This window comes from Dermacentor albipictus, chromosome 4, assembly GCF_038994185.2.
Source record: "Dermacentor albipictus isolate Rhodes 1998 colony chromosome 4, USDA_Dalb.pri_finalv2, whole genome shotgun sequence".
Classification (NCBI taxonomy): Eukaryota; Metazoa; Arthropoda; class Arachnida; order Ixodida; family Ixodidae; genus Dermacentor; species Dermacentor albipictus.
Window position 1 is genome coordinate 113,537,981 of NC_091824.1, and position 17,077 is coordinate 113,555,057.

At 45.6% G+C, this 17,077-nt stretch overlaps 1 protein-coding gene across 2 annotated transcripts in view; it reads right to left on the bottom strand.

Annotated features, from left to right (window-relative positions):
* Positions 1-17,077, bottom strand: part of LOC139059282 (uncharacterized) — a 62,570-nt gene that overhangs the window by 8,132 nt on the left and 37,361 nt on the right. Inside the window, exons 7-10 of one of the 2 annotated variants that reach the window (XM_070537479.1) lie at positions 6,708-6,886; positions 6,015-6,249; positions 5,575-5,779; positions 90-175 (exon numbers count right to left, since the gene is read on the bottom strand). In XM_070537479.1, coding sequence (XP_070393580.1) covers positions 140-175; positions 5,575-5,779; positions 6,015-6,249; positions 6,708-6,886 — 655 coding nt within the window. In that variant the 3' untranslated portion in view covers positions 90-139. Of the gene's footprint in view, positions 1-89; positions 176-5,574; positions 5,780-6,014; positions 6,250-6,707; positions 6,887-17,077 lie in introns of those variants that run through there. The other variant, XM_070537477.1, reaches the window with a different exon arrangement.

The window sequence follows — 17,077 nt, forward strand, 5'->3', positions numbered from 1 at the left end:
AAAACGGTCCGATGTTGGCTCAGTCAGTGCGGTGCAAGCGCAGCGGCAGTACGCATAAGTGAATTTAACCCTAAAGCATTTCAGCTTACCGCACTTCGTGGCAAGCTTCTTCCGACACCTTTGAACCTTCAGGCTAGAATCACTGTAGCAGACTGCGCGTCCTGTCATGTGAAGACTGCAACACACGCAAAGTCACATTCCACTCGAACAAAGTGTATACTATACAATGCGTGCACGTTAAAGAGCGGCATGTGGTCAAAATTAATCCGGAGTCCCCCGCTATGGCGTGCCTCATAAACACATAGTTGTTTTGGCGTGTCTAGTACCGAGAATTTGATTTTATTTTCCTCGAATAGAGCCTTTTTTTCATTTGCCAATGGACTGGCCATTTTCTCTCCTAAATGTTGAGATGAGAGAAAGGTACGACACTGCCCTAGTCATACTGTGTGTCCTACCTAAGGTTAACGAAGCTGCCGGAAAAACAAAAGGAGATTAAAAGGACATGGTGCAAGATACAATTGTAAGACCGATGATGTCCAGTCGCCATAGATCTGATGACCGAATACTGCAGGCATGAAAGTCGTATCATGCACCGTGTTTTTTACATTTTAAATCCGTAAGCACTTATGTGCTTACCCAACGAGAAAACCGTCCGTCCGTCCCTCGGCTAAGACGACCAGTTTCGGAGATAGTGCCCGAAGCAGCGAGCGAATTCACCTTCTTGCTGCTTCTCGCTTCAGCGCCAACGAAGCGGCGGGAACACAGCGCTCATGGAGCTCTCAGAACATGCCTCACTCTGCCAATTTCGTAGATTGTTTTCAAGATATACAGGCCCGCGCGTCTCGATTTAGCGCTAAGTGGCTCGAACACAATGCACGAAGCTATGAGCAGTCGGTAAGCTTTGTCGACATTGCAGATTGCCTTCAAGATGCGGCCCTCGCATCTTTAAAGGAGGTGCTCCTGTTTATTGTTGTGAGGTTCCGAATAATGGCACATGTAACGCCGCCGAGGTCAGATGAAGTGCTGCGGCGAAGTTGTAGAAGCGCGAAGTGAATTTGGATATTGTAAAGAGCGAGCTGATTCCATCGTCTTCGCATTGTTGTGCCGGCAGCTGGTGCAGCAAGCGGGGGCCGGAGGAAGTCTGTATAGAAAGTGTCTTTTACTTCTAGAAGCTCAGCAGTGCTGCAACCATGTTGAAGTCATTATCTTTATAATGCATGACGGGACTTGCGTTGACCCATGAGAGATCAAATAGGTACCGCACTCGAGCTGTATGAAGCTTACCACTCATTTACGTTCAAAGCTGACTCCAATGCTCCACCACAGGCTGGTCCTTGTAATCCTGACTTTCTTGGTTGACTTGGAAGATATGGTTATGAAGAGGCTTGTGCTTGTGCTGCTTCCATCTTCCTATAAGTTTGCGCCGCTTCTCTTACGGTGCTCGAAGGTGCAAGTCGACATGGGATTGGTCTTGTGTTGGCTCTAGAGAGCGTGTACTGACGGACAGCGAAAAGGAATTCCCTAGTCCAATCCTCCAGATCAGCTGTGTTGTTGAGTACTGCTTCTAAGCGTGTCTTTGCCTTCATCCAATTTCTGATGCAGTTGGTCCGGTTGCGAGGGATATTGTTCTGCAGGTTTCGCTCACCGAAATATTCATTTACATTAAGTGATCACATACGAAGGAATGGTGTTTTTCTATGTGATTCTTTTTTGAGTGAGTGTCCAGGCAAGATCAGGGGACATACAGGTATCTTGTTCACAGGAACTGCCTGTTCTGCTTGGGGTTATGATCTCACTGAGCAGAGATACATGGTGATTACTCATGAAAGTTTCTAGCTTGCGACTATTCGACGAGGTGTTGGAATAGTCCCACGCTGTATGAGAACTGTTGAAGTCGCTCAGTACGATTAGAGTATGGTCGGGTGCTCAACGTTAGCGTAAAGCTAAAAAATATCGCAGAGTCCAATCTTTCTGACCTGGAATCGAATGGCTTTTGAGCAGTTATAGCGTATGGCCTCCAAGATAGCTACGTACTCAGCAGTCGGTGTACTTATGAGGTATGCATCGACTTAAATGTTAGATGGTGTATGCTTGACGCAGGTGACTGCCATGGTAGGCGTGAGCCAATCTATAGGGTACCACTTTGTTTTTGCGTTACGCTGGTTGCGCCGAAATGTCCGTAAGCATGCAAGGCGAAAACAGCTTGGGTTTCTTGCTGAGCTATTATGTCCGGCGTCCTGTTGGTGAAGTTCATGTGCTGCAAAATGTTGTTTCCTGGGGTGCAAACCACGGCAGTTCCACTGTCACATAACGAGGAGGAGATAGGGGGCTTGCGTACAACGGTTGTCGATTTCAGTTACAAAAATGAAGGTCTGGGGGCAGGGGGGGGCAGTGGGCCGTTACTTGGGATCTTCTCGATAGATTGTAAATGTAATGAGAGTTGGTTTACGTGCGCAGTGAGAAAGGAAAGGGCCTAGTAATTACATGATGAATTTGCTGGGTTGTGCTGCGGGCTAGGGCTTGCTCCCCTGTTTGTTGGACTATGGGCGGGATTCGGCTTTCAAATTCCGCTGACTTGATGACACTGTGCACGACAGAGGTGGGCACAGCTACTGGCTCACTGGCTGTTTCGGCTGAAGCGACTGTCACAGCACTCTGATCCCTACTGGGCAGCGGTAGTGTCTCTTGGGATCGTGACGGTGTTTCCGCAATCCGCCCAAAGGAAGGTTGGAGGGGTTCGTGCCAGACGATGCTGCCGAAAGCTGTCCGTACTTCTGTGAGCTCTTCTGCTTTATGTTATCATTGTGGGCAGAAAATGTCACCTTTGGTTCATGTTGTGCTTTTTTTGGCTTCGGCTGTCGAGTACACTTGACTGTCCTGCTGCGAATACGGTCGCGACTACGACTGCTACTGCGACTTGCGTGCAATAAAGCGAGCGCTCTAAACCAACTGTTTGTCGGAAAAACCGTCTGATCTATCCGGGGAAAATGTTTACCAGGCTTTTTTTGTGGTCGCGATGGTGATTTAGACTACTTGCGGCGGCAGGCAGCTTTGTTCACCGCCTGTCGTTCTGGGCACTCTGGATCAGTTACAAAGTGTGCTCCATTGCAGTCTCTGCACTGTACATCACACTCATGGGGCGTGCTAGATGGGTTCGTTCCAGGCGGGAAGCGTTGGCTGCATGAAGCGCGACAAGAGTACACAGTGGCATTAGGACACACGTAAGTACGATGCTTCAGGCTTAAACATTGTGTGCACTGCTGGCTCTGTCTGTTTTGCGCGTATAGTAGGGAAATGGTAGATGAGGATGGTGTGTCGCGAAATCTGCGGTTCATCGACAGTGAATCAGAATGGTATGCGTCTAGACAAGCCGGCGAAACGAAAGAATGTGGTGTCCTAAAATCACGAGTTCCTCGCGGCTAGAGTTCTCTGGTAGTGAAAGTGGGACGCCATGCAGAGCGCAACCTGGAATCGTTAGCTTCGTAGACGTGCATGGGGTGCTATTTGTTTTGGAGGGGCATGATGTCGACACGAAGCTTCCGCACAACGGAGTCCAGGTATGTGTCCGCCCCGACGATGTTCTGAGCGGCCTGAACGCTAATGTGTGTATCCTGCTTCTCAAGCCTTGTCAGTAGTGCTGTTTGTCGGAGCTGGAGAATGAACTCAGCAAGGGTGATTGTTGACAGGCCGAACCCATCTGTGAGTTTACCTATAATTGTTGTGGCGTCAGATTCTCGAGGCGCCAAGGGCCCAGTTGTCGAGGGGGCTGAAGTTTACCAATAATTGTTGTGGCGCCGGATTTTCGAGGCGCCATGGGCCTATTTGTCGAGAGGGCTGAATCTTTGTTAACATCCGTGCATTGCGCACAGTCCTTACTCAACGAAGGTATCTTGGGAGTTCGTGCCATGACAAGCAAGTTCGTGAGTGCTTCGTAGCTTCCAACATGGAGTGGGAGGTGCTCCAATTCCCTCGTTGGTGCCGTTGGAGCTGGCGGGCCCACCCCAGCCTGCCTTGATTTCCAAAGCGTGTAGGCATGGTTCAAGGCATCCTCCAAGGTAATGACCTCAGAGGAGTTGGAAAGTGGTTGGGTTGCGCGCTAGGTGGCGAAATGCACCCATTCTGCAATCGTCGGCAGCGTAGGTGGTCGAATACTGTCGGCGTTGGAAAGTTTTTCATAGCTAGACGCGAAGAAGATTTCTTCCGTAGAGCGACCATGGGGCCCCGTCATACAGAGAAAAAAAAATTTTGGACAACGGTGTGCCTCTCGCCTCCCCCCTTCCCCCCTTGCGTAGCATTCAACGCGCTAGTGAAGACGCAATGAGAGAGAAAGCCACGCATCGGTGCGATATCTACTGCTTACTCCGCTTATACTCTAAGGATACGAAAATTTTTTGTGGGAGGAGATTAGTGAGGTGACGCCCTTTAATACTGAGGCCATTCTGTTATTACGTTCAAAAGTTATCCAGGGCCCCTTCATGGTTGATTCTAAGCAGGCTACACTCGTCAGCTACAATATCAAAATTATATCATGCGGCAATATTCAATCATATGTACCAGATAATTGCCGAGTATTTTCAATCTGCCAGTGGGCACCTCGGCATTGCAATTTGCCTCGCAAATAACCTCCGCCCTATTGGTTAGGCACCAATGCAGGCACATGACTGCGCTATTATTCGAGGCAGTAACTTGTTCGAACTAATAAGTAGCCAAAGGGCGACGCATTGATTGCGATAGCAAATTATTAGAAAACTAGTGTTAGTGGTAACTAAGGGCAGTAGCCGTATTGCCTGTATGAAGTGGAGGAAACATTCGCTTACTATAGTCGGATACAACTTTAGAAAAAAGGGGAGGCCCCGCCCAGATGACCGAAGCGGCGAAGTCACCGGCCGTCCGGCGCATGACGTCGGTCCAGAGTGCGCGCCCATTGGTGGATGCTCGTGTGCATCCGCCGCGGAGGAGTAAACGCCCCCTTTTTTCTAAAGTTGTATCCGACTATAAATCAATGAACTAGCATGGCGTCACGCGCAGAGAGGGAAACATGAACAGATGTAATTCTCAGAAAGCTGGCGTCACGAATAGAGACATCGGTGGTGAACGAGATCTTCGCGCGGTCTTTAGCTCCAACACACCTTTGAAACTTGACATCACGCACCCTACAACACAAGGCGCGCGAGAATGCAAGTGCAGAGCGCACACGAAACCCCGCGCCCTCTCGGCTTTTGTAAGTCGCAGATCTGTTCGAATAAAGGGAGCGCGCGGCCGCGCTTACCGTGCCAACGCGCAGCAGCGGCGGGGCAAGCCGCTCACCTGCTTCTATTCGTCCCCCTTAGTGTATACTCAGGCAACAGCCCCCCCCTCCCCCCGCACACACACACAATACCCCTTTCGAGCACAACAGCAGCGGGGCACAATAGGATATTCTGGCGCTTGGACTTCATACGGCACATCATGGTGACGGGGGAAGTTGTATCTGGAGTGTCCGTATAATCGCTATCGCAATGCATAATAAAAAAGGAAACCGACAGTATATAACGCTTCCTTTTTAGCTCCGCCACAAATGCAATCAGTCTTTACCTTAAAGCAGGCAGCGACAAACAATTGTCTGGCCGGAGTCAGGTTTTGATGCATGGGTAAGGCTGTCCTTGTATTCGGAACCACGCTGCCGCTGAATATTTTTCGGGTGCACTGGTAAGCGAGTAGAGACTCGAACACGTTCTCTGCCTTTGAATCGACTGGCGCACGACACTGGGGCTTCGGCTTCACACTGGGCCGCTGGAACCTGTGGAACACACGTGCGATAGTCTTTAACGGCGTTAGATTCAACATTCCGTCTTCGCTGTCAGTAATCCTGGCTAATCACTCTCTTGCGTAATGACCCACGACTTGTAACTTCTGCTAGCCACATAGGCTCCCCTTCCGAACTGAACCCGTTGTATCTCCGGAAACGACTGTTCTCAAGTCGATGGGACACGGAACCCCGACTACGATGAGAAGTAAGAAAAATGGGAAAGTACCTCTGGAGAAAGCTTCTGCCGATCCATTGACCAAGGCTACCCATGTTGATTGCTGGAAGGTCGCCATCTCGGTATAAGGCGAAGACAGCTCCAGCTGGCACTACCACCAGCCCGTCTCTGGATACCACTATGTCAAGTTCAGTTGGGTCGAAGTGCACGTGAGAGATGTTGAGTCGCTGCCTCCTGATCTTCATCGCTTGAAGCCAATCTGGTAGGAATTCACCGCGCGCTTTATCTGCAGGTGCAACGTGAAAGAAGTGATTCGCATAATTAGTGCGCATTGAGGGCAGACATAAAAGGCATGCTTCCGAAACTGGCAATCTAGATTTAACTGATACAATAAAAGAAATTTTAAGGTTGTTACATGTCTTTTCCTTGTTGCCTTCTAACCAGTGACGTGACTGCGGGATGTTGTGTATTTCGCGGACCGTGTGTGTGTGCGCGTGTGTGCGCGTGTGTGTGTGTGTTACAGAACATTGGAAATCTATGGCTCTGCAGGAATGGCTGTCTGTTAACTTGCATAGTAAAGCTCCAGAAAAACTGGAACGTGAAGGTGGCATACATGTGCAAAAGCGCTTAGAGCAGTTTGGCGTGCACGGCCATGGGCAGGTGATCACAAAGGCTTTAGGACCGTACAGTGACGATTTTTTTCACTAAGGTGAGACCCCAATTCGTGGATTTATGTTTCATTACCTAGGTAAGGTGCGTAGCGCACGTTCAGTTTCTCCAAGGTGTCCTCCTCTGGCGGAAAGCCGATGACTACATTGGTACCTTCTATTGAGGCAGCGGATGGAAACCAGCGGTGCGTATTTCTGGCCAAGCACTCCACGATAGCGCGAACTATTCTCCGCACGTCGTTCCGTAGCGTCTGGCTGAGAGGCGAACATGCGCAGGCCAGAGAACAAGAAAGAAGCTCGATGCTGAACACTGTCGATAGACGATGGCCACAAAGATTATTATTATTATTATTATTATTATTATTATTATTATTATTATTATTATTATTATTATTATTATTATTATTATTATTATTATTATTATTATTATTATATAATTAGCTTCATAATAGAATTAGAGACAGTTTTGAAGCGTTTCAGTTATGAGGAGGTGTTTTGCCTCACCGTTGATTTAAAATTGACGTATTATGCCCAGGCAAAGCTCAAGTGTCAAACTATTTATCTGCCCTTTCTGCTTTTGGCCTTGAAAGCATGGTCACCACCTTCACACGTGAAGAAATTGTGAATGGCCGAATAACGCATTCTTGTTTAGACCACATCGCCGCACGGGCGCCTAATCATGATCTGCATTCATGCGTGATTACGCAACGCTTAGCAGACCACTATTTCACTGTCTGTCGTTTTAGCTTGAGGCACATTTTTAACACACCTCAACGTTGGAAAGTGAATAGCTCAGATAGGCGGACGCGCGTTGTCTTTGTTTATCAACGCAAATTGGATGAGATGATTGGCAGGTTCGACTGGTCTTCACTGATTGTTTCCGGAGTGCCAGTGTTTATTTATGAACAATTTTGTTCGAAAATACGCAGCTTTCAAGAAGCCTGCACTCGAATTGTTCTAACTAAACAGAGAAGGAATCATAACTGGCTTACCGTGGATATAATAAATGCAATCGCCTACCGAGACTTGCTGTGGAAACGGCTTAAACGAACTCCTAACAATGCTGAGCTTCGCGCTAGCTACAGAATCGCAAGCAATGAAGTCGTCGCCCTTATACTATGCGCAAAATGACGCTACTTTCAACGTCAGTTTCAATGATCTGTTCGAAATCCGGCGAAGACGTGGTCACTGATAAAGCACCTACGCGGGAAAGACACTAATAATTCAAAGCTAGCTGACGCTTTCCCATGTGATCTTGCACAGGCAGCCGCAATCTTCAATCAACATTTCGCGTGCGTTTCGGGAGCAACTTTAATGGTGCCAGCTGGCCGCTCTGGAAAAGAAAAAATCATATCGGCTTCCGCGTTCTTACCGACGATAACATTCGACACACTCGCAAGAATAGTCGCTGGGTTTAGGCGGCATAAGCCAGCTGGTATAGACGGTATATCGTTATCTTTGCTCCAATGAAACGTCAACGCACTATCGCGTATTCTTCTTGTCGTACTTAATGGATTCCTAGAGACGGCTACAATGCCGGCGGAATTAAAAACGGCTATAGTATCTCCATTATTTAAAGGAGAAAAGAAAGGTATTGTGGACAGTTACCGACCTATTTCGATCTTGCCTATCATGTCAGAAATAATAGAAAAATTTCTCTTAGAACCTATGACGTCATTTCTAGATAAGTTTTCAGTTATATCGAGTCGTCAGTTCGGCTTTGTCGCAGGACGGGGCACCATTCTGGGCACCATTCTGCTCGAGGAATTTTCCGATGAATTAAACACAGCTTTAGAACAAAACATGTTTGCATGCGCATTGTTTCTCGATACTTCTAAAGCCTTCGATACTGTGAACCACGAACTCCTGCTTGAAAAACTATACCTGCTCGGTTTCAGGGGGCCATTTTACCAGTTCCTAAAAAACTGTTTGTCCGGCCGCTCGCAGGTGATATCTTTAGACAACGAGTTATTCATCAATAACAAGCTACCTTTGAAAGCTGGAGTGCCTCAGGGCTCTATATTGTCTCCTCTTCTTTTTAGCATATTTATAAATGACTTTTCTTCAGCTGTATCGCAGTGTACGATATTTCATTATGCAGATGACACTGTCCTTTTAACTAAACATATCTGTTACTCAAAAGCAATTGCGTTACATCAAGAGAGTGTGTACGATGCAGTGACCTGGTTTGCTAACGACTGTTTGTCAATAAACAAAGAAAAAACAAAAAATGTTATGTTTTAGAAATCCACTTAAAGCAACGGTTACAAATTTACCCTTGTTTCTACACTGTCGTACTTGCCAATCGTGTCAGTGTGCCCCTGTAGAATATGTTAACTCCATTAAATACCTTGGCGTTTTCTTTGACAGTGACCTCTCATGGAATGATCACATGACATATCTTTGCGGCAGGCTCAGAAGTGTTTCCTCGCTGCTTTTTAATATTAAATCCATTGTTCCGATGCCTGTGAAAATCACTATCATGCACGCCTTAGCATACAGTGTGTTACGTTATGGCATTACATTGTTCGGATTTTGCTCATCTCGATGGCTCTGTCGAATTGACAGAATTCTAAAAAATATGTTGAAGTCCATTGTTTTTAACTCTTCCTCGGCCGACAATGTGAACTTATTTATACACCTGGGTCTTCCGTCATTTAAAACTTTGTTCACTCAAACGGTTGTGGTAAGACATTTTGGACCCCTGATTTCAAACAATATGTTGCTCCCCGTGCACTGCGGTAAACATTGCGTTATATAGTACCCCACTGCAACACAAGATTTGGTAAAGCTAGTAGGTATGCTTATGTCCCAAGAATATTCAATGACCTTCCTGATCATATATTTACTGCAACTTCGAAACGAAACTTGAAAGAAATGTTGAAGGCATTGTAAGATATGTATAATACATTTCTCTTTTCTTGTTTCTTGTATTTCTTTTGTCACTGATTTCAGCTGAGTTTCTGTTTCATTTTCTGTGATAAACTTCACTAGCTTGTCATTTCTGTACATGTTACCATTTTGACTTTGTTTGCCGACATGCCGGGCCAAGTCACGCAAGCCACTTCCTTGGCTTTGACGGGCCCGCCTTCTGATGTACGATTATTGTAAGATGGTAATAATAATAATAATAATAATAATAATAATAATAATAATAATAATAATAATAATAATAATAATAATAATAATAATAATAATAATAAGAAGAAGAAGAAGATGGAAAACGCTTATTGATAGCTACAAAACCCCTCAAAAATTCAATATACCCTCATAGGTTTTATACTGAACTAAAAGCGTAAATAAAGCTGAAAAGCCGTGCACACAGAAAAGGGGGGCAATCAGGCCTGGATAACTGGAAACTTGAATTTCAGTTCTATCTTTGACTGTGCAAATTTTATTATAACAGCACACAGCCACATTGAATGTGTTGAAGCTAGCATGACGCACAATTCAACATATTTCTGGAGCTACGCGCGCTCTCGTTTGTTAAAGAGCGCCGATGATGTATGTCTTATTGATAAAAATGGCGATTTTGTCTCGAACGCTGCTGATGCCTTTTGCAGCACATTTCTGTTCAGTATTTGATGTAAAAGATTCTTTTACCTGAGGTAACCTCCATTCTTAGTCTTGTACGCTTTATATGCTATCACTCAATGAAGACCTTGTTTTCAGCTGCATGAAGCGCCTCAAACCTTCCCTTTCTTGTGGCGCTGACTTTCTTAAGACGTACGGAAGCATACTTGTCCCTTTTCTCAAAAGCATCTTCAGCAGTTCTCTACGTCTAATACATTTCCTAGCAGTTGGAAGACAGCATACATAATTGTGTGCAATGTGTGCAGTTACTAACTACTGGCCTATATCTATCCTCTGCGCTCCGTCAAAAGTGCTTGAATCTGCACTGAATTCCTCACTTTCTGTTAGGACTAAAAAGATTTTAATAGATGAACAGCATGGATCAGCGCGCTCCACAACACGAAATTGGACTCATATGTGACCCATGCTTCCAGTGTGGTACATGGTAAGGCCCAATTAGACGCACTATACTTTGACCTAGTTAAAGCATTTGATGTATTTTGCCATGAGCTTCTTATGACAAAGCTTACGCAAATGCACATACCTTCTTCCATTACCGCCCTGGTATCAAATTACATAAACAATAGATCGTGCTTCGTTGGGATTATTGGCCAGAGTTCTTTTAGGTATGAGGTCACTGGCGGAGTTCCTCAGGGATCTGTTTTTGGCCTTCTTCTCTTTCTACTGTTCATAAATGACATTTCGTCAGCAATTCGACACTCTTACTTCCTTCTATATGCTGACGACTTAAAGCTATTTAAAACTTTCAGCCATGTTCACGATTGCATTGACCTTCAAAAAGACGTTTTTTTTTACTCTCAAAGCGATGCAGGAACAATAAGCTACTCTGAAATGGTTCAAAATTATGATATTAAGTTATAACCGGGAAGCGCACCATGTACAATTCCTATACGCCCTTCGGGCTGCTCCACTGACCATCATCGATGAAACGAAAGATTTTGGTGCGTACTTGGACAAAGCCATAAGCTTCCCCTTCTCTTCACACGCTAAATATGCGAAAGAACGTGCCCTTCGCACTCTTAGTATTTTTTGTTGTAAATCGCATTACTCCCACTCCCTTGTTGCCTTTCTGAAAGTGTGTTCTACTGTGTGCCTTCCACTACTATTATATGCCTCTGTAGTTTGGGGTGGAACCTGCAAATATAATTCTGTCCTCCGTGAACGCAACCAAAATAAATTGATATCTATTTTCAAGCACCGTTTTGGCCTTTCTGGAGATCATAGCACAGGCCTCTCAAATATACTTCAACTCACACTTCTAAAATCAAGACGTATTAAATCAGACATTTTGTTCCTCTATAAGGTGATCCATGCAATTATACATTGCTCAAAGCTTCTTAATCAATTTTCTGCGCCACAATGGTGTACCAGGCAACATTCCACATATTCTGCTTGGCCATGTTGTACTGAAGGCTGTCCTTTGGTTCGACTACAAAAAACACATAATAGGTATTCTGTCTTTATTACATATTCCACAGTTCCTTTACTATGTTTTGCATAAATGTAGATAATCCTGCATTATCATAAACTACCGATCACGCCCGCCTCCTTGTTTTATATCTCCCCCTTTGTTTTTCCATCTCGCATTGTCTTGTCTAGCACATATGTCGTCTTTGTACATTTTTCCTCGCGTACCACTTTTTACGCGCACCAACACGAAGCCTCCGTAATTGTTCCTGGACACTAGAATAGACAAGTGATTGATTGATTTGATTGACTGATTACTTTCATTGCACTCTTGCATTCTTATTGTCCTTACTTAGAGGCCGACGAAAGTGCTTTATCTTTTTGTTTTTGCTTTCTGTTTTTTTTTTGAACCCCTTCAAGGTATGCTCACCCGCCACGAACTCCTCAGTTGTATCATGTTTCGTATTCTGCCCTAGATCACCAGAGAACTTGAACATTTCCATGTTTCTGCCTGTCATCATCAACGCTCAGCCGCCTACAGAATACCGAGCTTTTACAATGCGTATTTCATGACGTCAATATTTTTAGGCGATAGCCTTAGCTGGCTTGTTTCAATAGCCCATACCTGAATAAAGCAGCTCCTATCCAGTGATGCAAAATATATCATTATCAGGAATAGCTCCAGTAAACAAGCAAAGATGCAATGGCTGAATATGAATTAAGAAATGAAAGAAAGAACGAAGGAAACAAGGAAAGAAATGACAGAACAGAAACAACGAAAAAAGAAGGAAATAGCGAAAGAAAAAAAAAGAAAGAAAGAACTCATTGAGGAGGTCAAACTACAGGGCCATACGTTTACTTCACACTGCGGCACGCTATGTTTTGCAAGAAGTCTGGCCCCTCGGATCCTATAACTTACATAAGCGTAACGTGCTGCTGCTGGATTTTTATCTCACTGCCACTGTTGTTTTCCGAGGTTCGCGTTGTGGTATCAACTTTTCACACATTCTTCAACTGCTGTTCCCCTCCTTTTACTTTGCTATATATTTTGCGTAATGTTGCACGCACACTCTTCTTATCCTAATTGCTCTTATTAGACAATGTGTTGTTTACTTGTATTTTCATGTATTTCCGTAATGTCTTTCTTTGTTTTAATTCATGCGTTCGGGAGCTTATTAATATTATTATTATTATTATATGTTTCTTTGTATTGTGTTTAATAATAATAATAATAATAATAATAATAATAATAATAATAATAATAATAATAATAATAATAATAATAATAATAATAATAATAATAATAATATTATTATTATTATTATTATTACCAAGCTCAACATTTCACTGGCATTCTGCAGGACGGAATGCGCATCTGCGTTCTCCTATAACGACTGCGCCCTTCACGCTACCCTTTCTAGTTTTCGACTGAGCTTTGCAAATAGCTGAAATCCAAGGAGAAATGCAAACACAGCTGTAGCCCAGAATGATGTCTTTCTTAAGAATCCTTTGAAGCACATCTCAACACAATGTTATTCTGGTTAACCTCCCTGCCTTCTGCTTTTCTCTTTCCCTCCTCCTCTCAACACAATATTGCCTCTCTAACTCATGAAGCAATGATCTGTAATTTCGGAAGCATCGCAAAGGCGACAATTCAGAGGAGATAGAAAAATGGCTATATTGTGCAAACAAGTTTTCCCAAGTAGCCGTTTAAAAATGTTTCTGTACATGGGGATCAAGAGGCATTGTGGACTCGCTGAAGTACGCCATGCCTTGGCAAACTAGAGAATGTAGAACGATAAAGGGGAGGGGGAAAATAATTGATGTTAATTCTTTATAAAGCTTTTTTCTCGATATTGTATAGAGATGCTCAGCAGGAAACCAAACCAAGAGGAATTGCACACAAATTTACTACATATACATAAAAGCCCACAAACAAGGTCACTCAGAATATTGGGAGCAAACTACCGGTTTGGGTAAAGCATTGACTAAATTAAACTCTAAGAATGATCGTAGTATTGGGTTGAAGTATCTCGAAAAAGGAATAGACGACAAACAACCTGTCGCTAAAATAGATGCAACAGACCAAGTCCGCCAGAACATACGGACCTAAAGGTATTATCTCGCCTCATAGGCTCGTACGTAGAAGACAACACAAAAGTAGCAAATATTCTGGGAAAACCGTGAATGTAAGTCCTGGCACAATGAAGAATCTGCAGTACTTAAAATATTTTTGCAGCTAGGAATGGCCAGCGACGGCTGGCCAAGCCGTCGAGACGTTGGGTTTTACCTGAAGCCTTACTGGGATGAGAGTCAAAGCATTGCCCTTGTCGAAAACCTGCTCATGTGCGGGTCTCGGATAGTGATCCCATCGACACTTCGGCAGCCCGTCCTTAAAATAATTCACTTCGGCATCGAGAAGTGCCGGGCACGCTCCAAGAGCTCAGTTTGGTGGCCAAGTATCGACGCGGAGATTGAACGACTTAAGAACTGCCACAGCTGCCTCAAGCAGAGCACCAACCTAAAGATGCTTCTGCAACAGACCAAGCTTCCAGATAGGCCATAAGAGCGCATTGCGATGGATTTACTCTTTCTTGAGGGAAAATGGTGGCTGATCATCAGGGATTATTTTTCACGATACCCGGAGCTCGTACCGCTAAATAACCTGACTTCATCAACAGTAATACACCACTGCAAATCCATTTTCGCCAGACACTGGATTCCGGAAGTTGTTGTTTCTGATAATGGGCCGCAATTTTCAAGAGCCTTCGGCGGTGAATTTTCAAAGTTTGCATCAGAGTACAACTTTCAACACGTGATGTCTAGCCCTCATTATCATCAGAGCAACTAAATGGCAGAGTCCGCCGTGAAAATTATCAAGGGCTCCTTAAACAAAACTGCTGACGCTTATAAAACTCTTCTGGCCTACAGGACAAGCCCACTGAAGTACGGATACAGCCCGCGGCCGAGCTTCTCATGGGGAGACGACTGCGCACGGCTGTGCCCACGCCCAGCGAAAGCCTCCAGCCTCGGACACCAGACTTCCAAGAACTGGCAGCGTTTGAGAGGTTGCAGCGTTAGCGCCGGAAGAGAGACTACGACCGACGCCACAGAATGCGCAATCTATCCGAACTGTCCGAAGTAACAGACGTATGGTTCGTAGCCCTCCAAAGTGAAGGAGTGGTTCGAGGAAGCACCGACGAGCCCAGATCGTACTGGGTCGACTCCGGGGAAACTTATCTACGCAGAAATCGCACTCATCTCGTCCCGCTGACTCCGACTGGTTTAGAAGACGGCCGAGGAACAACGCAACTGACAGCGGATGCACCAGAAATAGTCAATGATGAAAGAAGCAGCGTGCAACAGTGTAACGATCCCTGTCACAATCACACACGAAACGGAAGGTGTGTGGTTTCTCCAGAACGATTTCAAGCTTCGTAACAAAAATGGCTTCATTCAACAAAAATAGAGAGGGAGATGTCCTTCGCATTGCTATCACGAGCGCCTATCACCAATTATGTGGATCAGATGCTTGTTTGATCTTGTTTTTTATTGAAACGTACGCTGTTCTGTATGTTGTATGCGTGGTTCCAAAGAATATATGCACTGTTCACTTCACTTTGCCGGGTGCCTTTAGCCTCTGTCTTACGGGGATATGATATTGAATTTGTTGCTTGCTTACATGGGTATGGGCAATTAATGATAGTTTTCGGTATGCTCTTCTTTATGTCGTATGTGTGGTTCCGAAGAATGTATGCACCGTTCGCTTCACTTTGCCGACTGCTTTTAGCCTCTGCTTTACGGGGCCATGAGCCATTGCATTTTTAGCTTGCTTACATGGTTATGAGTGTTTACGGGGTAGGAGCCATCGATGATGATAGTTTTCTTTCGACGGACGCGAGAGAGCGAGAGAAAACTCTATTTGGTCCATTAAGGGTTTAGCGTTCGGTCTTCTTCTTCATCGCTGCAGGCGCTTGACCTTCTTAGCAGGGTTAGGCCCCTAGTCCAGGGCTCCACTGAGCCGCGCTGCTTCACTTGCGTGCTGCACCATTGCCCTTTGGGCGGCGAGCTCGCAGCTGGTGAGCCGGCTCTCCCACTGCTCCACACTCGGGATTTTGTGTTGCTGGAATGTGTGGTTACGTTTAAATTCCCAGGTTATATGGTAAAGCATGCGGGTTGCCCCGCACCACGGGCATGTGTTCCTAAATTGTGTAGGATACATCTTGCTTAGACAGAGCTGCTCGTTGGAATGAGAAGCGGAGGTTGCGGCGTGCTACAGAGACTGTTTCTAGGTGGCTTTGCTACGGCGCAGCGACTACGCGCCCCGCATCGGACGCGGTGAGCGTCGAGCAACGCAGCGTTCGGCGCAAAAACGAAACGTTCGCCTGAGCAAGCGCTGCACGCCTGAGCCGACGCCGGCGACACCGGCTTTTCTGCGACACGAGCTCCTTAACGCTGTCGCATTAAAATAAAGGCTAGTATGCTTCGCATCCTGGGCTTAACCTTAGCTAAGCCACAGCCATTTTATGCGAAGCATATTACTAGAGCTCAACCCAGCTCCTCAGGCGCGGCGGTGTCGCCTTGAATACCACGTGACACCGTGACGTCACGACAGAGGAGAAACGGGGCTCCAACTCGCGCCGTCGCTCGCCCTCGAGCTCCACCACTGGAAAAGCTGGCGCCACCGTCGGCGTGACGTGACATGAGGGATCACGTGGACATAGCGGCCGCGTCGGCTGCTTCGGGAGCGCCGAAGCGAGATGAAAACGAGAGTTCCCTCGTACGCTGCGGTCCTCATTTAGTGGCGAGATTTTCACGCTTCGAGTGTCTCCTTTACAACGCTTGAAAGCACTACAATAGATAGTGGCTGCCTTTGAAGGCGCGCAACATGGTAGACTACTGCTCGGTGCCGCAATGCCGGACGCACGCAACGGAGCACAGTGTCAGCCTTATTCACACGTAGCCGCAGGACAAGAAGCTGTGGGAAGCTTGGCTCGCGAAACATAAAACCGGCAAACAGTCGTCGGCTACAACTCGGGTATGCAGCAAGCACAGACGCGAGGAAGATTTCTGCTACGGCGCCGGGTCTGCGATGTTCGGAAAACGCGCACTGAGACGCTCGCCCGAGTCCACTGCCTGACTAACGTCATGACGGCTTGGTCTATGAATTTGTCGATGCTATATATACTGGCAAGTTCACTGGAATGGAAAGGGAGCGGTAAGAAGCACATTAAAAAAAGAAAGCATGGCATATGGTCATGTTTGTGTTATGAATTAATACACTGAATCGCAAAAAAGAAGCAGCGGTAAATCGCACGCTGAGAACACCGATAAACACAGTGCGACGGAACTCCAGAAATAATATTGAAACGTCCAAGAGTTTAGAAAAAAAAAGATTGAATCGTCGCGACGGCACATCGCAGTCCCCGTAGGCGTCGAAGTCTC